This window comes from Anopheles funestus, chromosome 3RL, assembly GCF_943734845.2.
Source record: "Anopheles funestus chromosome 3RL, idAnoFuneDA-416_04, whole genome shotgun sequence".
Lineage (NCBI taxonomy): Eukaryota > Metazoa > Arthropoda > Insecta > Diptera > Culicidae > Anopheles > Anopheles funestus.
Genome location: NC_064599.1, coordinates 20540206 through 20562854, shown reverse-complemented (window position 1 = coordinate 20562854; position 22649 = coordinate 20540206). Strand labels below are relative to the sequence as shown.

The 22649-nt window shown below is 40.5% G+C and overlaps 3 protein-coding genes across 14 annotated transcripts in view; 2 read left to right on the top strand and 1 right to left on the bottom strand.

The window, feature by feature from the left end:
- The window catches only part of LOC125772245 (GTP-binding protein Di-Ras1), a 42062-nt gene extending 28187 nt beyond the window's left edge, over window positions 1-13875 (top strand). For 11 of the 12 annotated variants that reach the window (XM_049443739.1, XM_049443738.1, XM_049443734.1 and 8 more), the window contains 3 exons: window positions 8808-8968; window positions 9208-9361; window positions 9432-13875. In XM_049443739.1, the coding sequence (XP_049299696.1) occupies window positions 8808-8968; window positions 9208-9361; window positions 9432-9513 (397 nt within the window). In that variant the 3' untranslated portion in view covers window positions 9514-13875. The remainder of the gene's footprint in view (window positions 1-8807; window positions 8969-9207; window positions 9362-9431) is intronic. The other variant, XM_049443741.1, reaches the window with a different exon arrangement.
- Window positions 11457-17050, bottom strand: LOC125772235 (probable RNA-binding protein 19). The gene is made up of 5 exons (XM_049443711.1): window positions 16916-17050; window positions 15850-16848; window positions 15236-15785; window positions 14557-15163; window positions 11457-14472 (listed from the first exon to the last, which is right to left on the bottom strand). The coding sequence occupies exons 1-5, from the start codon at window positions 16949-16951 to the stop codon at window positions 14115-14117; spliced, it is 2550 nt and encodes an 849-aa protein (XP_049299668.1). The 5' UTR covers window positions 16952-17050; the 3' UTR covers window positions 11457-14114.
- Window positions 17051-18684: 1634 nt separating this feature from the next.
- On the top strand, window positions 18685-21884 carry LOC125772234 (protein kintoun). Its single transcript, XM_049443710.1, has 3 exons — window positions 18685-21149; window positions 21208-21328; window positions 21425-21884. Exons 1-3 carry the CDS (start codon window positions 18844-18846, stop codon window positions 21710-21712), a joined length of 2715 nt encoding a protein of 904 aa, XP_049299667.1. The 5' UTR covers window positions 18685-18843; the 3' UTR covers window positions 21713-21884.
- The last annotated feature ends 765 nt before the right edge of the window (window positions 21885-22649 follow it).

The following is a 22649-nucleotide window of genomic DNA, read 5'->3' as shown; positions in this document are numbered from 1 at the left end:
GCAATTGAACTGAAACGAAACGTATTATGCAACCACAATGATGGGGCGAACTTTTATTTGCTGCGAAATAAGATGCAAATTGAGGGGGATGAAAGAAAGAAAAAAACACCCCTTGGTTTGGACTCGATAACATTTCTGTTAAATGGAATACCATTTTTGTACAATTACCATGTTTTGGTGTAATAAGTTTTCCTTAATGGTTATGTTGTATGCGTTACATTATATGTAAGGTACAATGAAAAATTTATAGGATTAATCGGAATATTTTGTTTGTATGTTGCGCGAGTTATTCATTCAATTCTAGAAACTATGCACTTATAGCATTGTATGGTAATTTACAACACATGTTTTCAAATTTAGGTTCAATTCTTATAAATCGATTGAGAATAATTCCATTGGATGAAAAGGAAAATGGTTCATTTCACTATTAAAATATCGATAATAATTATCGGATTACGGGAAGTACAAAAGCATGCGATTTTTTCTCGAGTTCTTAGAAAAATTCTTAGATAAACATGCAATTTCAATACTAGGATGTTTATACAAAGTTTCTCGAGAATTTAACATCTCTTGTCTTTAGTAGTAGGTTAGTAGTCTATGTGGTAATGGCGTCAGTCTTACACGATGACTGACAATACTCCTACGCGTAAATTAAGTCCAGGAAAGCCAGCAAAAATAGACCACAAGATCATCTCTTCTGCTTGTAGTGCCACAGCAGAAAAAGAATTAGGTTTCTGTCAGCTTTGTACACAGCGTATGTGAGTACTGAGACTGTAAAAAACCATAACAGTACAAGTATTTTATATTGTAACAGATATTGAATGAGCAAAGAAGTATAACTGGTTGGTTGATCGATTGTTATTTCCTGGGACTGACAGTCGCAAGAACATAGGTGAAGTTTCAGGCGACTTCAAAGGTGCGATTAACTCTCCGTACATGACTTCTGATTCAACAGGCATTTGTTTGCCATGTGGCCTTTTTTGTCTCGTATATCTTTAACCCGATGTAAGCAGATATGTTGCTCAGGAGAGTCGTATTTAATGATATCTTTCGAATCAATCAGTTCGTATGCATTTTAACTAAGAATTTTAATGAATATTACTGATCCATCCCAAGATTTTCATCCCGAGAGTTTTGGAGATGCTAAGACTTTAACTACTCAAGTCTGGTAATCCTGTCAAGAATTATACAAATCCTGTCTGTGTCGTATATTTTTTCCAAGTTTCTGATCTTTGTCTCTAGGCTGCCTCTTTGTCTTAAGTATTTTACAGATTGGTGAGAATCCGATGAAAGAATCCGACCTTGACGTATAGTTTAGAGTAGCTAATATCATTGGAATATTCCGAATATCCCGGGATTTGGAATATGTTTATATACATGATATCAACATTCCTCAACAACAATACGATGAAGTTCTTGTTTAGTGTTACTTCTCCAGTTTAGGTTAGTTCAAGTATTATTTCGATGGTAATAGTCAACAAAGTCGTCTAATTCCACCATCCTATCAGCGGTTAATGTTCTTCGCTAGTCTGAGATGTGGTATTCTAGATCCAACGCCAAGACATGAGGATATTGAACCACTCATCCAGTTGCTCTGAATATTTATAAATATTCTAGAGCTGAAGTGTTTCAATATCCGAGTAATTATCTTCTTTCGCAACTTGATGAAAATTTTCAACGAAAAAAAAAAGTTTGAGGAATACTTTGAATTTTTGCCTTCAAAAGGCTGTACACTTTAAAAGGGTGTTTATCTTTATCTAACCCGTAGGCATACAGTATCAAATTATACGACCTGTTGTCTACTTATACAAGAAACTTAAACCCGATCATCCCAAAACACCTCCGGTAACAACTGAACAAACTGATAACACTGCCAAACAAGTTACTGTTGGTACGTTGGCGTCAAACAGTCAAACTCACGCTAATCACTGTGCCAACGTGTAATGTGTAAAGTTTCAATCAATACCATACACACACACACAGTTCGCCGGTATTCGCTTTAGTCTTGTCTCACGGTACCGAAGCCTTCCTTTGTTTAGTGCAGCATAAAATTCTCTTTGCCACTAGTGGCTGCGTCTGGCAGGTTCATCAATGTCGTTCGACTACAGACAATTCGCTACGCAAAACACTGTGACAGAAATATCTCACACACTCTCCGGACTGGCCGAGGAGGGAGTCACACGGGTATTGAGGGAACAGGGAACATAATCGGTTGCTTAACGGGTTTCAATTGTTTCTTCGTCTGTAACGGTCTCGTTCCAGCGGGAGAAAAGATGTGAACTTAGAAATGGTTGAACCATTTCCGGCCCGATGTAATGGTCTAATCGCATCCGTAGGGTATTGTGTGTGTGTTTTTTTGCAGCTATGCGCTGCATGCGTTGCGCTCGTTCTTGTAGTAGCATACATATAGAATGTACACTTGGGAGTTGAAGGGAAGGAGTTGGCAGAGTGAATGGGGAGAAGAGACAGAGGAGTCATAGAACGTGATAGAAGCGTAGGTAGAAAGCAAAAAAAAACGCCCATGATTTGATGCATCTCAACACGGAAAGGTACACCACCACCAACAGAAGTACGAAAAACGCTGAAGTAGAATGTAACTGATTCACGAACGGTGGAACTAATCGAATTTTAATTGCACACAAACACACTTACACACTCGAACCTTTGCCAGGGTGTAAGCAGGAGGCAAATGTTCTTGTTTTTCGGGAGGCAAAATTGAAATCTACCAACGATCAGGTAAGTACCGAATGACATGGTTAGAGCGCATTTGTTCCTTTAGTGGTCTTGATTCACCGTTTTGCAATGTGGTGCTGCAACCGGCACTAGCAAAGGTTAGATAGAAGCAGATAAAATCTGATACCAGTTTAAGTGCGTTTTTTCCTCTCGCTGTCTTGAACTCGGTTTATCTTCAGTAAGAGTGAAAATTCAATTTCTAAATGTTACCAACCAAACCCCCAGACACAATAATCACCGTTAAGATACTTTTGGCACTCAAAACCTGAAAAGGTTGCGACTGTTGTTCACACAACAATATTGATGGTTGGGTGCTTCCAGCAACGAAACATTCAAAACCGAAAGTTTGAAGAGGTTGGAATAGTGAGATTAAATTTCCCCCCTTTTTTTCATATTCTGATGCAATTGTACAATTTCATTCCGCTGTCAGTGTTTGTATGATGAAGTAAAGTTTTCGGTAGAAATATTCATAAAAGCAACCTACCAACAACAATCATCCAATTCGACGATTTAAACTCGCTAGTTAAAATAACCCTGTGTTTGGCATATTCATGGTATGGTGCACAACACTAACCGTTCATTCGGAACTTCTAGCATAAAGTATGGTCCTTCACCTCCTTCACTGGTAACCCCTTCCCTCACCCGAGAAGCAACCGCCGAACGAATGGTTGCATGTAAAAACGTAATATATTATTTTGCAGCTTTGCTGAAAAGTACTGACACGTTACAGAAACGGCACACGAACATAAACCAGACGAAACGGAATACAAAAAGAAAACAAAAACGCCAAAAACTTGATCGAAATGAGTATGGTGAAGGGGTTTTTTTGTAGATACCGGGAAAAACTGGAGTCCTTTGCCACCCTGTTCCATATTCGCTTCCTTGCCGTTGCATTAATTACAATTTTCGTACAGGATAATAACACCCGAAAAATGTGGTAGGCATACAAGTTAGTATGCAGCCTACCCGAGGGTTCAGTGTACCCCCCGAAGGGAGTAATTTGGAATTGGTTATTACGATGGTAAACAAACAAAACGCGATCCTCCACCAGCACGGAACCTATCAGCGTTCAGCGTTGAACGAGTATCAATTTAAATTGATTATTTTAATCAGCATTTTAAAGCATGTGTTGCGTAAATGTGCGATCGGGGTTGCGTAATCGTTGTTGTAGGGCAGCCGGAAGGTTCGTAGGAACAACTTTCTGTTCACCTTACCGTAGGGCACAACCACACAACGACATAAAACCCCATCGTATCCGGTTCGTACGAACCACCGTGTCTGTGTCTCTGCAAGATAGGAGTAAAACTGGTTAAATTTCTCCATATTGCTCTATTTCACTAACATCCCTCTGGTGTGTTAGCCCTTCCACCCCATTGGGACCAGTTCGAGAAAGTGGGTCTACCGTTTTCTAGAGCCTCCCCAATCGAGTGGAATCGTTGGTTGAAGAAGCAGGTGAAAATTGGACGATCTCCCCCAGCTTTATCCAAACCCGTACCCGTGTTGGATGCCGGGATCCGCACAATGTGTACCACCTCTTAATGACGGACACAGGAAAAAGGTCAACCGTTTGATTGTGTGATTGAGGTTGCCGGGTGTGTGTGTGTGTGTAGGAACCTTGAAATCTCGCCCGACGAGAGCGAGACTAATTGAATATGTTGCGACTGAGGGGGAATGGATGGTAACCACTTGAACGACTGGCAAGCAGTCGTGTGATGCGATGCTTCAACATAACCATCTTATCACGGTTGAACTGATTGGCCATCACAAGCACCAAGCACCCAGAAAGGGGGGGGAAGGAATTTCCCCCTCGATTGGTGTAGAAGATAGGTGTGCCAGATAAGCCACATTCCTGTACTGCATCGATATATACCCAAACACCGACTCATCAAATACCTTGCACAAATACAACAACAAAAAAACCACTCTTCCGGATTTGGATGCATGTTTCCGACTTTTTTTTTTATTTGGTTACAGAAACTGGAATAAAGCAAATAAAACGATCATTTCAAAGCCAATATAGGAAAAACAGGTTGCACTAAGCTCATCACTAAACATAAAACTAGATGACGTAAGCAGGAAATACAGACCTTTTCTTTGATCTATTTTTAATCTTATAGCGAGACGCTTTTGTCAACCGACCGGGTGGAAGAAAATGAAACGAGAAGGGGGTGAAAAAGGTGTTTTGCACTGCGGTACATTTTCCGCTTGTTCTTCCGGTTACCGCAGTCACTAAAGTGCATCTGTTTGCGACAACCCCATAAAGCGGGGTTTTGGAGTTATGAAAAAGTTGTGCTGAAAAAGAAAAATGTGGACAAAGACGACGGCAAAAAAAATGCTTTAATAAACGAGATGGGGGAAATTTGACATCAACCCAGTAAGCAGAAGATGAGCGTTAGTGGGTTATTAAGAGTTTGAAGGAAGACAATTCTTGGAAAATGGTAATCAAATATCCCGTGTGAGGTTTCATTTTTAATTATTATGACTTCAATTTATAATTTAGCATAATTACAGTTAACTATTATTAGTCGTGTATATTTAGCATAAATAAATATTTCCTGCTAGAAAGTTAAATGTTTGTCTATTTAAAAAAAATATAGTTTTATGTCTGCAATTAGAATTTTCAATTTTTTTGAAGGATTTCTTTATAGAGTAAAGGTACCTAATTTTTACGGGTTTATTATGAAAATGCTCCGTTTAAATTGAAAGAACTTGAGATATTGAAGCTCCATCAAATTGCCACTGTGTATCGTCATTTCATCCAATTCGAGTACGCAAAATCGTTTTGCTGATGATGTTCGTGAAGGTCGTCCAAAGTCGGCTGCAGTCATGTACTGCGTGACATAGCGTAAGATTGAAGAAATCCATAAGGTAACACCTTCCATCAGCACACGTTCGATTTTAGATGGAAACGGAGCCTTCTGGAAGCTATGTTTGAGTTGAATCAATCTCATAATTTGACGGTGGAACACAAAAAGGAAGATGATTTGTTTGCACACCCGTAAGATTCGGTTGCAACAATTCACTTACATACACCAGTAAAAAAAATTGAATTTTTTTACAACTGTTCAACTTTGTCTTAAAATTACATGCTGAAGTAAGGACACATTATTACGAATAAAGGAATACAATCAAAAAGATTTTACGCTTTTGTCTAAAAACTATTTGTGGGCAGGAGATAACAAGTAAATAAGTTAGCATATTAAAGGTATTATATTTCTGGATCTTCTAGATTATAGTTTGGTGACCCAATTATTAAACTGTGCAGGACTGTACTCTCTGTTTTCTAGGTCACTGTACAATTAGATTACCGCTTTCTCTAGTCTTCATTTTTATTTGATGGGCTATCGACGAGAGTATAGCCTCAGAGATGGAATGTCCTTAAACATTTTTGTACATTGAGATTATTTCATTTGAAGAAAAATACTCGTATGTTGGCGGTCTCTGGTAATTGATCAAGCTAAAAACACATTCTCCATTCGATGAACACTGCTCCGTTGTAAAGCAGTGGACTCTACACTAGAATTGGTAGTAAGGCAATACTTTATTTCATGCAGTAATGTCCATATAATAGACTTTTGGACAATATCTTTAATTTTCCTGTTGTCTGTGGTCCATGTCGTACTATTCTACGTACGTACGTATTGTACTCCCCAAATTCCTCTCATATCTAACAATCGCATCAGCACTTTCTTAATTACTTATCAGACTGCTGTACGATTCTTCAACCAGCAGAATTTGAGTTCTTTAAAATTTGTAGCCAAGTTAATCATTATATGTCAGATCGGTATCTGGATTGGAAGCCTTGAATCTCTACAATATTATATAAGTGAAGGCATTTCCACGAAGCTTCTCTAAAACATATGGCTCGCAAATCCAGCAAAACATCACTAGTATTAAGAGCGATGAGAACTGGAGAGTTCTCCAGAACTCCGTCTTCTTAAGTCTCAACTGTGCCTTAAACTTTTGCAATATCGCGCAAGAACTCTTACTTTATCAATGTAACATAGATCATATCTAACGCTTGTCGATCTTTCTCACTAAAACAGTGTTGACAGGTCGGTTCCTGACGTATCTGCAAGAGTCGGTTCCTGACGTACCTGGTTCTTCCAGAAATTTAACAACTTTTGACCGAGAGCTTGTTAGTGACCAGGAATTGTATATCATTTTTGAAAAATGTTTCTTTCCTCAACTACTCCAGCGCTCAGGGTTGTTAAAGTCTCTGAAAGATATCTCACTTAGAGTTCAAAACACGCTTTAATATACGTATGCGCTACGAGTTTGAATCTTTTTTAAAGAATCAATAAAAACGAACACACCTGAGCACGTCCTAAGCGCAGTAGTTATTATGCAAGAAATGTCATTAGAAACTCAATTTTCATTTCCCAAAAAAAAAAAAAAAAAAAAAAACTGGCGTATTTTATCACAGCAGCAACATGAAACCTTCCAGCACTTAATAAGGGTCGTGCAGTAAAGCTTACGAGTTGTGTTACCAAACGATCTCTCCTTTTGATGATGGCGCTACACTTTTGTAGCTGAGTTTGTTTTTTTTTATTACCTTTATAACCCATAATCAAAGGACATATACTGATGATATAGCCGCTGCAGCTTTGTGTTTGGCCAATTTCGTTTCGAGATGATTAGTGTAAAATGAGTGCCTTTTCTTTTAATCGTAAACCGGCGCCAATTCCGGTATCCATGAGACAATCATGGATTGTCACACATACTAGTACTGATTAAAAAAAAGAAACTCCTGTATAGTAATATTTTCCTGGCATACCGGCACGTTTGTATGAATTAATCACAAAGTCTTTTGCTGCCTTTGGTGTGTTCAATCGTAAAAAATGCAGCAATTACTGTGACAGTGCAACACGGAATACGGACATTTGACAACGGACAAAAACAGCGGCAACCATTACACCATCTTTATGAAAAGGGCCTTCATTTTTATTAGCCAGTTCTCGTCAGCGCTCTCGTACAGTGCAAATGGTCACAGTCGCCATGGTGGCTGCCGGAAACCAAGCCACTGGATCCGATGTCCAATGAGCATTTGGGTGGAACCTGGGAAATGCGCCGTTTTGGGTGGAGAGAATGGGATAAATTTGAAATTAATTTTATCATGGCACGGGAAAAGGCGGGTTCCCGTTTGTGCCCTTTGAAGCCGCTTTGAGCCATATGTCCTTCTAACCGGTGTAAGCTGAATCCGCTGTCGATGGACCAACCGGCGAATGCACGCCGGTGAAGCGGGATCATAAAAATCGATCGACTCGTGGAGCGACGTTTTTTTTCTATCACCTGGTCGGATATGCTAACCTCCCCATCCTCGTTGTTTGGCCCTCTTCCCGAAAAGAGGCAATCATTTGGCTTTTTTAGTGCATAAGCTTTACCTGGCTTGAGTGTGCAAGACCCGACAAAGCTCGACGAAACTTTATGACCCAAAAATGCCTCATCTGCCCAACTCCCGTGACGCAGCCTGGCAATGGTGTGGAAAACTGTTCCGCGATTAGGGTGACTATCGTTTATTTCCATTTTTTTATCGCTTCGTGTTCCTTCCCATTCAAAACCCACCTCCACACTTTTCCCTTTAAGCTCTCTCTCTGTCATCCTTCCTGTAACAGTTCCGATTCGCTTATGGCTCATTTGGTATAAAGCAATTTTGTCATCAAATGTTTGACCAAAAACCTATCGGGCGCCTATAAAGGAAATATGGGGTATGTCGGGGGAAAATTGTTGCTGTGAGGACAAATAGAAAATCGGGGTGCGCAAAAAACCGGAAGAATGAAGAAGAAAAAAACATTGTGACAGAAGCCGGGTTTTAAGTACGAGAATTAAGAGCTTTAGCGATTAGAGCAACCCGTTCCCCTCGATCCCGTGTCGATCGATTCGAACATTTTCATTGGGAAAACATCAAGGCAATAGATCCGCAGCATCCGGTAGCCGTGTAGTTTTGTTGCAGGAGTTTTTTTCCCCCTTTCTAATTGCTTTCGACCGGATTTTCACATCGAACAGGCATACAATTTTATATCTCCTTTTTCTCTCTCTTTCTCTCGCTTTTGATTCATTCCATCTTTTCGCAGGGTAAAAGTGCTGGAGTGCTCGGCGAAGGATGATTACAATATAATGGAAATATTTCGAACGTTTGTCACGCTGTCCCGCATACTGCCGGTGAACGGTAGCGCCGAGTCCGGTTCCGGCTTGAAGCGACGTTCGTCAGCCTACGTCAGTGCCAGCAGTAAAGGTGAGGTCCTCAGTGTGCTCAGAAGAGCACCGAATGGCTAATACAACAAAAAAAAAAAAAGACAGACACTCACCTTATATAACATCGCATGATTATGAGCCTGACCGAAGGCTCATTATATGCACATTATGCGCTACACCATTCAGCAGCTTAATTAACTACTTGGAACTACTTTTTTCTGCTCTTCTTCTGCCTTTTCAACACAAAAAACACGCACGTGCCTCGGTTGCGATGGGTAGCAAAATCACGAATCGGAAGTCCGTCCATTGGAGGTTGTGAAAAGCCAAAGGATTCATCCTTTCTAGCGGCATCCACGTCTGAGGGTACTAGCGGCACTAGTGGTCTCGGCGGAGGCGTTAGTGGTGGGGACGTGAAAGCAAAACCACGATCAAGGTTTGTAGAGGGGGAAAGGTAATTCTAGCTGATCGTCCTGAAATGATTGTGTCCAATATCTCCTCTCCAGATCGCTCATTCGAAGATCATCCCGGAAGACGAAGCAACAGATTCAAAATGCATCCGGCGCTGAAGACTGCAACATACAATGAATTCGAATGGCACTGATGCGTGATGGTAGCTGATGGCTTCCGAGTCGCACCTTACACCAGACGATATACACTGGGGGCTGTTAAATTCTTGGCGATCTGGACAACTGCTCTTGCTCGTGATTTCTTACAAAACGCCACACGCACACCAAACATTGCACATCGTTTTTTCTCTTGTTATTGTTGTTGTAGCGAGTAAAGTGGCCGAAGAGGATAGTGTGACAGAAGTAGTAGTAGTAGTAGTAGCAGCAGTAGTAATTACCCAGGGTTGTTTTGGAAACATTAAACGAAACCCGCTGTCCGACCAGCCAGGCCAGCCATTGTTGAAGCCCAGTTGAAGCGAACGATTGTGATCCGAGCGGCACAACATATGGATAATATTGGTAAAATTATATTAATTGAATTACTTGCGCCTTCTGGCGCAGTTCTGCGAGTGTGGAGGCATGTGGGCACATTGGCTAAAACGTCAGTCCCCATTCCCAAACCGTTGTCGCTGTTACAGCTGGTACGGTGGGCAATAGTAGAAATAGACCGAGCGTTATTTAGTAGCGTTTTTGGACAATTGTTGACATAGGCTAGGGTAGCCTCCGGCACATTATTGACGAATGCACCCGAATGAAGGATTTTGGCAAAAAAAATCTGTATGTGTGTGTGTGAGTGTATGTTGTCCGACATGGTTCCTTGTAGAGCAAATGCCAAAGGGCAATTTGGGTCGGTTTTAATAGTGGGGTCGAATTTATGGGCACAAACTGTATGAAATTGAACGTGTGGAACAAAATGGACCCGACCAATCGGGTCAACATATATAGCCGGCTAAAATCAACCGCCTTTTGCAAAAGTATCGTGTAGAGTAGGAGTTAGCCTGAATCAAAGTAAAAAATGTCGGCAGCGATAGATCGAGTGACGTCCAGAGTGTACTTGTTCGTGAAATTTGTGCAACTAAGAAAAAAAAACGGGCGATGTTTGTAAAAAAGCAATAATTTTTCCCATTAGTGTTTGGACACAGATCTGTGTGACTTGTGTAAACCTGGAAACACTATAATCAATGCATTTTCTTTAACCGATACCGACCGAAGACCGTTATCAGACTCAATGTATGAGAAAAGCTCAACGATGCTCCGACATGACGACCACGTAGATGGAATAAATGTGAGACATAAAGCGCACAAAAAACATGTGGCGAACACCGACTACAAACAAGGACAGGCCGAAGTAATTTGTTCGCGTGGAACTGAACCGATCCAGTAACATAGTAATATACAACAAAACAAAAGCATGATCTCAACGTGTGATTTGTTTTCTTAACCGATCACACTAAAAAGCTTATACCACGAATTCTATCCTATAATTATTTATATTGTATGCCATAAAGAATCCCCTTTTTAATAGTATTATTTCTCTAGCATTAACATTAACGTTTATGGTACTTATTATTTCTACTAAACCATCGCTTCTCTAATGACCAACAAGCTTATTGCAAGCGTTACCCATATGCTAGAATAACGATAGATTGTAACATTAGTCCAAATGAGCTGAGCTTATCCATTTATAGACATCAACCACTAGTAGTATCGATCACTAAAATGGCGCCATTTAATAATTGAATCCAAAATGAAAAGAACAAGAGCATTTTAAGTTGATTGCAGGGTTCCTAGCTTCCTAAAGGAATTTTGCAGTTTTGAGAATCAAATCAATTATGAAATATTGCTAATAACTGGAAAGACAATTGATAATTGATTTTCATTATTAAAATATTATTATTATTAAATAAATTATTATTTATTATTAAAAGATTAATTTTGATTTAATTTAACTATGCTTTTCTAAACGAAATTTAGTCATTCTTGGCTATCGAAAAACTTTTTTACGAAGCATTTTCTTTACTAGAAATTACTTTTCCTTTTAAAAATTTAAAAACATTTGTTCTCTAGATTATTTGAAGCGGAATATTGTAATTCGCAGGTATTAGTCGATTTTTTTTATTGGATATTGCTTTAGTAGATCTTAATGATATACTATATGTTAAATATATCTGGAAGAGTTATGTGAAGATCATCTTTGTGTAAAAACATATTTTGAAGATTATTTTGAATATTACAACTTATTTTGGAATATTAAGTTATTGAGTAAACGATGGAGCATTGCCGCAATGCAGAATATTAAAGAAGACTGTTTCTATATCCTTTATTTGACGTGCATTTTTTCTGCAATACAAGTTAAACAAGTAAAAACCCTTGTTTTAGTTTCTTAGTAATCCATTGCAAAAACGTATGTTAAAATATTCGTTTTCTATTTGTTATTATTTCCTTTTCTGTATTGTATTGTTTCATTGCATTATCAGAATGTAATGATTTTTTTTATTTGATTTGATTTGATTTTAGCTTTTTTAACTGATTTTTAACCTTGCTTGAATATAAGTTCTTTTTGTTTATTGATTAGAAACACTTAAGATATTACTCCGATTTTAAACATGGGTTAATAATGCTATAATTTTATCTATTTAATTATAAGCCCCCGCAAACGTACGATAACACATTTTCCGCTCATCCAATTTATGCTCTAAAACAACGCCTAGACATTAAGCATATGATTTATCAATACCAATAAAAAGACAAAAACATACTTTTGCATTGTATGCTAGCAAGTAATGAACATTTGTAAAAATAGCTGCAACTAATCAAACAGTTCCAATGTTTGATAATAAATGAGAGACAGAGTGAGAAGCGATACGCAACAAGATTCTAGACGTTTAATGTCTGGAAGTGGTAGTCGAAATGAACGCAAAATGAATAAAAAAGAAAATGATGAAATTATTCTGCAGTGGAGCGCTTAGTGAAGGAAATGTTAAAATTAGGCAATAACAAAACAAAACAGTATGATAAAACATGTGCACAAGGTACAATGGACAGTAGCAAACAAACCAAAAACCACACAATACATCTGTTTGTGGGTCACAGTTTTGTGTGGCTTGCATCCCGTTAAATGTTTAGTGGTTGATAAAGAACATTCGATCTTTTCAACTAAGAGAGTGTGGTATGACTATGATCGAGATAATAGGGTAATGGAAAGGATCATACTGACAAACAATTTTGTTTATTAGTTTGTAGCGGTTTCGAAGCAAAACATAATTCCCCCTTTTGCAAAAAAAGACACATTTGATCGGATGCTTTGCGTGCGAGGTATTAGCAAAGCCATCCAATTTACTACCTTTAAGTCGCCATTAAGCAAAGCACGAGGATAAAAAGTCGCACTGTATGGGCATAACATATCGTCGTTACATCAGTTGCTGTTCGTACGTTGGGACAATATTTACCCGTAGGACGTTTTTTCACAATACGAAGAGACTGTTGTTTAGGTGGTTGTAGATGAAAGTTACTACAGTTTTGCAAACAAAAACCTGCATTGAATGTGATTTACCGTACCCGTTCGTTGCACAGATGACCCGAAGTAGATGTAATCCAGGTTTTTAGGTCCCGTTTTACATTTCCCAAAAAACAAAAGAAACAAATGCACCGTGTGTCCCTTAAAATTCTGGCGCCTCTTTTCATTTTACACCCAACGTTACCAAAAACATTCCGTTATTGTACACATTGTTCACAAAACTAGGCTTATGAAATCTACAATATCGAGAGTTTCATGTCTCCGGTACCGGTAAATGTCTGAATGTTGTGTCAAAAATATGGTGTAACTGTTTTCTTTTCTGATTTTGCTACATCTTCTTCTCGTCTTGGGAGTATCTTACTGTTGTCCTAACCACTAGTACGGATAGGATAGGTAAGGGCGTATTGGCGTATCAGCATACATAGGAAAGCATTTTATAGATTAATTAAAGAAAGAGAAACGGAGAGATGACCACAAAAAAACATTTCGCAACTGCTGAAACATTTCACGGATTGTCCGTTTGCTGTTAGCATCGGTTTGAAGCAATTATTACAACCCCTCGGCATCCGTGATGACGATTGTCTGCTACGTTCGATCGTGATTGATCGTACATTCGATTGTTCCATTTGGCTAACGATTCGTTCCAAAAAAAAACAGTGAGATATAGTGGGAACGTTTCGTCTAGAATTACTTAGAAATACACAAAACGTTCGTACTGCAAGGAACCGATATGAAACCGGCGTTGAGGTGTACCAATTTGAGAATAGCTTACTTATAATAAGAAAACCAAACTGTTACTTATGAGATATCAAAATAAGGCGAAAACTAACAAAAAACCAAGAAGGACAATGTTTACAAAGGGATTGCAAAGCTATGGGGAAGGAAAGTGTGTGCAGCCAACCACAATGCATTTGTAATTAGATAAGAAGGTGAAATATTTCTTACTAATAAACTGTTTCGATTATCCTTTCCTTATACAAACAAGCTTATTGTTTTCGTGTGTAAGTAAACGTTTCAGATGCTGTTTTCTTCTTCCTTAAATAGAAACAAGTCACGCACTGTAGAACTAACTGTTTTTTTTATAAACTACGATTCGTCTAACGAGAACTTTATTAGATGTATACCGAATGCATCCGTACAATCATTCTCCTTTATAATCGGTGTAGAATTTTAATATTATAATCTGAACTTACATGTAGCAGCATACCGCCATTTTAGTATCTTTAATCATATCCATCATTATCGTCGTCATCGTTTGCCGACTTGCGCTGGCCCGCGCTGATAAACTCTTCCGTAGACAAAACAGCCTTCCCGGTTGCCGTTCGCTTACCACCAGCCGCCCCACTATTGCCAAACTGTTCCGCCGTACGTTTCCTCAACTCTTCCACATCGTTGTCCGGTGCTGCCCATTCCAGCACGAGACGACGGCCGTACAAATGCGTACTGCGGCCCAACGTATCGAACGCACGCTTTGCATCAGAATCTTCCACAAACTCAACGAAACCAAAACCACGATGACTTTCATCCGCACCGGCAGCCATTTTCTTCGGCAAACGTAGTGATTTAATATCACCGAAGGGTCTGCAAGGGAAAATGAATAATAGATTAACAAAAACGTAACTTAAAAAGCACAATTTAAGCGCCATTACAATGCGAACTACTTACTTGAACAGATCGCGCACTTCCTTTGCACTAGCCTGGAAGGGAATGTTGCGGACCAGCATTTTGTTGCCCGTTTGTTTTTGTGCTTTCGACTTTTTGCGGTCGGTTCCATCCTGCGCGGTGCGTAGTGTACGATCGCTGCGTACCAGTTCGACCATTCGACCATCGAGATTAACCGTTTGCAGGTTCTTTAGCGCATAGTCCGCTGCCTGACGACGCTTAAATTGGATAAAACCATAACCACGGCTTTCGTTTTGTCCACTGCCGGACAGATCTTTGCTTCGTACCACCTCTACCGAGTGGATAACACCCACGTTCCGGAATCGTTCCCGGATTGCGTCCTCATTGGTGGTGAAGGCAAGATTACGAAGGAATATTGTCGTGCCATCTTCCGGTTCCATATCGTCGATGTTTTCCTTTTCACTGACAACCTGTTCGGAGCTTGCTTTATTTGGTGTATCGTCAGCAGACTCGGAAGGTGCCGAGGAAGCAGATGTAAATGTGCCTATAGGGGCCCATTCCAAGAATAGGGGCAACGACTGAAACATGCTGTAGGCTAAGTTTTTAAATGCTTTCCGTGCTTCGCTGGGATCGAGATATTCGATAATGGCTGCAATGGAATGGTGAATGGAATTAGCTTTCTATGGCCTTTTTTATTATCAAGAAGCACAGCACAACCTACCTGTAACGGAACTCGGTGGTAACACCACACGTCCCAACAGACCATGCGGTGCGAATAGTTTACGCAGGGCATCCGTCGTACAACCAGGTGAAAGATTCTTTGCCAATATTACCGTGTTCGAACGTTTCGTCTCATTCGAGCTAAATGCGTCCAGCGAAATGCCATGTTCCTTTAGGAAGGTTTGCATTTCTAGCACAAGTTCCGTTTCAGCGAGCGCTAGCCGGACGGCCGCACTCGTTTCGCCCTCGGACGAAATAAATATTCTTTCCTTCGTCGTTCCATACTTTTTTGCTACCGCTTCGGCAACCGCATTCTCTCCCATGAAGAGAGTATTCCAGTTGTGGTTTGATTGGGCCGTTTTTTTCATTTCTTTTTCCTTTTTCTTTTTGTAGTCATCCGTTGCGTCTTCTCCTTCCTTTTCGGCCGTCTCATCTGATGGCCCTTTTGCTGGTAGGATGTGAAACATGCGCCCATGAAGATCCGTACCATTGAGCTCATTATATGCCGTAACGGCGTGTTCTGGTATCATGAATGTAACTGTTCCAAAGCCCTACCAAAGCAAGGAGAAGATCGATTAATAAACCAACCACAGTTACGATCATCATTTAACTCACCTTTATCTTGCGTGTGTTGGGATCGATCGGTACATCAACTTCCGCCACCGGTCCGTACTTTTCAAACAGCGTTCGAATATCTTCTTCCTGTACCGAGTACGCCAAGTTGCGATAAAACAGTTTACCGGACTCGCATATCATTTCACTGGGTGCGTTTGCCATCTGCTTATTCCATTTTTCTTGTTTGCTCGTGTTCGGTTGACCTTTTACGTCAAGTTGTTTAGCGCGTCCAGTTAAATCAAATATTTGTACCTGCTTTCCTCCGAGAAAGCTTTTATTCATCAGCAGCGCTTTGTTAAGCTCAGCCTCGGTTTTGAAGCCCACGTAAGCAAAACCCTTAATTTTCGGTGGAATACGCACCGAGGATGGTTTGACAGTTTTGAAGAATCGTATCACATCTTGCCGCTTTGTTGTTCGCGGAATGTTGACCACCTTGGCCACAAACATAGGGATCATGGGTTTCGTTAGCGCCTTCTTATCGCTCGCATCGTTGGATTTCTCTGCAGCCGGAGGTTTGGAATCTGTGCTTGCCGTTTTTTCATCGGAACCTTTATCGTTTGTTTCTGCATCTTCCTGTTGAAATTGATTGTCCCAAATCGATTTGCCGGCTCGTTTGTGTGCGTCTAGAAACTCTTGAAACTTTGGATCATCTTTATACTGGCTGAGAACATCCTTTGCCGTTTGTGGTTTTGCCTTTTCTTTCCCCGCCTTTTTACTCTCCTCAACGATCGGTTTGACTGGTTCGGCCGGCTTTTGGGCATGTTTGCTCCATACTTTTAGGGATTTCGATTCACTGAGCGCCACAGACGGTGCCACCGTTATTTTGGACGTTCGGATGAAACTGTTGTTAAAGTGAGCGATTGCTTTTGTCGCATTTTCCTCGCTTTCAAAGCCAATAAAGCCAAAGTTTCGAAATTTCCCCTCCGGTGTGTACTTCAACTGTACATCCGTGATGATGCCGCACGTGCTGAAGTGATTGCGAAGCTTTGCTTCATCGAACTGAAACATAGCCAAAGAGCGATAATTTTTGGTATCGATCAATTTGTAAAGCTTTTTGCCTACTTACCCCGTTAGGAATATTTTTGATAATAATACGAGACATTTTATTGTAGAAAAAACTGCGCAAAAACGTGCTACGAACAATTCAAAACATTATGCTGAGAACGTTGTTGATGTGGAGGTAATGTCATCTGTGCGAAGGTGACAAATCAGCTGTAGCAAAACGTAAACAAACTGTTGACAGAACGGATCCAGCACAGGATGCCGTTGTAGTTGTGAGTTTTATTACAATTTTGTGTGCATTTGCTTACAATACACATCGGCGTGAATGTGTGCGTGTGTAAGTGGTAAATATTTATCTAAAAAAATTCTTGAAGCCAAACACATTTCACTGTTCCATAGAAATGATGTTTTTTCTGTGAGAAAAAAAATATCTTTTATAACTCGTTTGGATATTGAAGAATGTTTGGATTCGGTATTTTGCAGTAAATGTGTACTTTTATCTCATATTACTCACACATATGCACATCAGCGGATAAATTCTTCATAGTCAAACAATTGACCAAAGTGGGTAAAGAGACTAGGTGGGCTTATAGCTTTGACGCGGTAGACATACAGGGTTTATCAGGTCAATATGGCATCTGAAAGGCATAGTTCGCCGGCCAGAACATGTATTTCGTTTCCTAGCAAGTATTTCATTTGCCTCAACATGAAAATCCTGTTGCCCAATATGATTTTAGAGATTATTGCTTTAGCTTTTTCACCGGGATTGTTGCCTGCTCCTGCTCGTTATTTGTATCATATTTTCTAATTTATTTTTAATGCTTTTTTATAGTTTTTTAAATAAAATCATATCATTTAATAAACGGGGCTTTACGCTGTTGTGCCATTTGAAGCAGAATTTGTTAGATTCATTAAATTATGAGAAGTTTTATCACGAACATTTCGAAAACATGCATGTGTATGTGTAGCATGTGTCAAACCTATTCCGAGCAAAATGTAAACAAACAAAAATTTAGCATGGTACTTTTTATTCCAGCAATTATATATTTCGAATAGATGAACGGAAGAAGTATAATTGCATTGCAAAAAATAGTTTATTAGTTCTTTTACACTCCGTACACAATATCAAACCGTTTTATTGCATTCTACGCTATTACGGGATTGTTAAACCTGGCACTTACATATGTTTTCGAAATGTTCGTAATAAAACTTCTCATAATTTAATGAATCTAACAAATTCTGCTTCAAATGGCACAACAGCGTAAAGCTGTGCCCTTACCCTTTATTAAATGATATGATTTGATTAAAAAAAGCTATAAAAAAGCATTAAAAATAAATTAGAAAATATGATACAAATAACGAGCAGGAGCAGGCAACAATCCCGGTGAAAAAGCTAAAGCAATAATCTCTAAAATCATATTGGGCAACAGGATTTTCATGTTGAGGCAAATGAAATACTTGCTAGGAAACGAAATACATGTTCTGGCCGGCGAACTATGCCTTTCAGATGCCATATTGACCTGATAAACCCCCCCCCCCCCTCAAAATTGAAAACAAATTTGACGTTTATGGGTTCGATTGTGATACGTACATTTTCACTCACACACACAGCACACTCCGAATGATTCGCACACATACATTGACAAAAAATCGAACCCACAAACGTCAAATTTTAATTCATTTTTCTACAGCGCAGGTGTCAAATCGTTAGGGATAAGCCCACCTAGTCTCTTTATCCACTTTGCAATTGACAAACAAAATAAAAAAAAATGTTATGAATGTCAACATAAACGTCCAACGATTGCGCGTAGTGCAATTGCCTGCACAAAAAAGTTGTCATAAAATAAAAAAAAACTTGCCGGGGTCTTGGCAACGAAACACCTGCAAATTTATCTTGTTATAAACAAAGTATACTGCGTAATAGTTATTTTTGTTCATTATCGTTACCGGCCATAATCAGTCTGTATTGTTCGCTACACAACGCACCTAAAGATGTCGACGAAAGATTTTAACATCTCGCGAGACGAGTTCCGAAACATAACCCGTTGTTTGGACAACAAGGAGTTCCGTGGCCTGTTCATGGAGTACTGCAACGAGCTGCGAGATAATAAGCAACAGTATGAAGATGAACTGTCCATGCTGGAAGCGCAACGAGGATACGATGTAAAGTTTCTGAAGCCGTCGCCGGGTTACGTAATCAAAACAATTGTTGACGGCAAGCAGAAAGGATTCATTAACGTGTGTCAGTCCGATCTGGTGCAGAAACCTACCAGCACTTCCGGCGTAAACGAGGACGGCACGAAGGGTCTCAAATGGAGCATCCCGTACGCTCAAACACAGCCGAGAAGAGATTACGACAACAAGCAGGTTGAGTGTGCCGTGTACGATGTTGTGTTCCATCCGGATTCGTTACATTTGGCTTCTAAGAATGGGGGCTTCCGCAAGCTGCTCAACGATACATCACTCGACGCCGTGGAGAATGCGTTCAAAGTGAGGTTGGATCGGGCCAATCTTCGTTTCCCTAAGCTACAGTACAAAGGTACCCCAAGTTCCTCGGTAGTTCGTGAAAAAATGCCCCATTGCGATAGTTTGCCGAAGGACGAACTGTTCGACAAATTGCTTCCGCCACTCCCAAATGCACCAAACTCGAAGGGAGATTCCAATCTTTCTGAAAACATAATCCCTAAATCGCACAACGAGCGTACAGAGAAGACCAAAAACAAGGAAAACATCGATCGAACGCCGGTAATTGGTACGGGCAACCCGTTTTACGCTACACCAACGTACAAAATCATCCAGTGTCGTGATGTCGAGTATGAAGAGATGACAAACGAGCTCGATGCTAAAATCGATGTAACAATTCCACGCGAGCTCAAGGTGATCATCACGCTGCCATTGCTAAAGTCGGCATCCGAGTGTGCGCTGGATGTAACTAAGACAATGTTGTTTCTGGTGAGTGAAAAGCCAGCCAAATACAAACTAGAGCTAAAGCTGCCTTACGAGGTAAAGGAGAACGAAGGAAAGGCCGCATTCAACATCGACGAGCGATCGCTCATAGTGACGCTACCCGTACTGCGGAAACGAAACATAACGCTGCAGGACATTAACAGTGTTAACGCTGCGGCAACGCACACGAAAGAGTCGGGAAAGCTGATCGAAGAAATCAATACCATTCCAGCGGCTAGTGTTGATTCCCGAATAGGCAAGATTACAGCAGTACCATCCGTGATGGAATCGTCAAAGAAAACGGTATTTCCCAAATTTTCTGTCAACAAGATGGAGAACTTGCTCGCGTTCACGCTCAACGTACGCAATGTGGACCCGAGCACGATTCAGTTGGACAACCGGACCGATTCGGTGTACTGTCGATTCTCGAACCTAGGTAATGGATACTTCCCCTGCTTTTATGTGTTCTTTGTGCGCTTCCCCAACGCACAGGTAACTGAAGTTCAGCACGAAGAATGGGATAACAATCTGATCATTCAGATCACTCTCAACACGTCGAACGTGTCATCCTATCATGCTGGTCCGGGAGAACACGAAACCGTGGAGTACTCGATTATGGAAGACATAACAGATAAAATCAATAAATTCGGGAAGGAAATCGAAGACGACAGCTTGTGTATAGCAGTGGTGCGTCAAGCAAAGGCCTCTGCGAAGGTAAAATCGGATGGACTGATGAGTATCGAGATTACCAAGCGGGAGGACACTGACCAAACGTTCCACGAGGGGATGAATGAAGTCGAAACGGAAAAGGAGGAAGATAAATCTTCCATGCCTGAAGCCTTCTCGGCCACGTCTGCTGAGGAGTGCGATGAGAAGGATGGTTCTGAGGCGGAGAAGGCCAGAACAATGCTAAAAGCGAAAAGAAACTCGCGCAAGAAGAAGAAGCAACGATCGCTGTCGGATTCGTTCTGCGATAATTTGAAGGTAATAGTGGAGAATGAAGCCAGCACGGGAAGTTTCGAGCAGCCGATGGTTGGATCGAAAACAGGAAACCCAACGCCATCGGGTACAGCAATTGATACGCCCGAAACGAAGGCGAGAAAAGCTCGCAGCGTGTCCGAGTGTTGTCCGTTGAAGGAATCGGACGGTGCAGAAGATGAAGTACCCACGATACCAGTGCTCACGCGAAAGTACAAGAGCATCCTGAAGCGCAGCTCGTACGATCGTAGCATCAGCGAGTGTTCGTCCGTGGACGATTTGGGTACATCGGTCGAGATGGCACGATCGATTGGAGAGTCGGAGTGTCGTAAGACGGTACGATTCAATAGCTCCATTCGGAAGCAACTGTTTAGGTAAGATCGATGCTGATAAGGTTTAGCAGATGTGTTTTACATTGCGAATTCTTTACAGATCGAACTCTTGCATTCTTACCATGAAGAAGAAAGCTCAAAAACGTAGGGAAGTGAAACGTCGTGCAGATGCTCGGCGTATGAGCGAAGGGGAAAGCACTGATAACGATGAAAAAGAAGCGGTATGTATGCAGGTCACGCTCTAATCTAGCGATACACGATAAGATTTTTACATTGCTTAATGGATGAAACAACTTTGATGCATTTACTCTCTGTAGCAACATCACGATGATGAGCATTGTTCGAGCAGCGATCAGCACGACGAGAAGGATGCGATGGAGGACGATAGTGGCGTTTCGTTCGATTCGGAATCGGGAGACAAGGAAGCTGTAGCCGGCAAGGAGGCTAGCATGCACGGTGGTCGTGGAAAAGCCGCCTCGAAACGGAAAAACAACAACAAGGGCACTAAGTCAGCTGGTTCGAAGTCAAACGGTGGTAAGAAGCAAGGTATGGATGCTAAGAACATTGAATTCAAAAGTGATATGATTTTCGATATCGAAATTTAAAGCTCTAGTGGATAGCGCAAGAAGGGCCGATCGGCACCCTCTAGTACACATTATCCCACTTTACTTATTGTGTTATTCTTTAAATTGGCACGTCTCAACGTTGAAGTAGACTGGTAATACATACTTAGATTAGAATGATTTTGAATAAACAAGCCAATATATTGCACAGTTACAGCGGATACACCTTCCTACATACGTTATGTGTATATCACATGGGTTCGTTAACGGTTTCCTATTATTCTGACTATTGTTCTGCATTGGCTGTTGTCTGTGAAGCATATTTATGTTCGCTCTTCAGCGTTTCAATTCCAGAAAGTTTGCTAGTATCCCGTACTGCTATATAACCAATCCATTTTAATCAGTAATGTGTATTATGATAGCAATTCGTCTAGGTTGGGTTGAGTTTTAATTCAGATAAATATCGCAAATTCGTGCTTTATTTTTGGTAACTTTCAAGAGCACATTCATCGATGAGTTTTTAGCACCTAGTGGGTCAAACTGACGGAAAATATTGGCTCTATATACACATGCACAAATGTTTATCTAGGCTGTTGGCTGCGTATGTTCTTTTGTTTTGGTATTTATGTTTAAGAAAGCTGCCTACTATCTTGCGACAGGGCAAAGGTCGGGTTTCTTATAGCCGTGGGAGTACATTTTCTTCATTGAACATTGCATAACAGTTTGGCAGTGTCCGTTTTCCTCGTGTAATTCCCGAAAAACAGCTTAAACAATAGCTGAAAGTAAGATTATTAGGGAGTGTTTCGGTGATATATGTGGTAAACAGCGTCGGTTAAAAACGACAGGACCGGATATTAAATCCCATCTGGACCGTCCACTCGTGGCAAGAACTGACTCTCCGGCTACCTGGTAAATATAAGTCTAGTGAGTTAAAAATGGCCGGCGTGACCTTAGATATTGTAAAGCCAAAAAGTGAGAG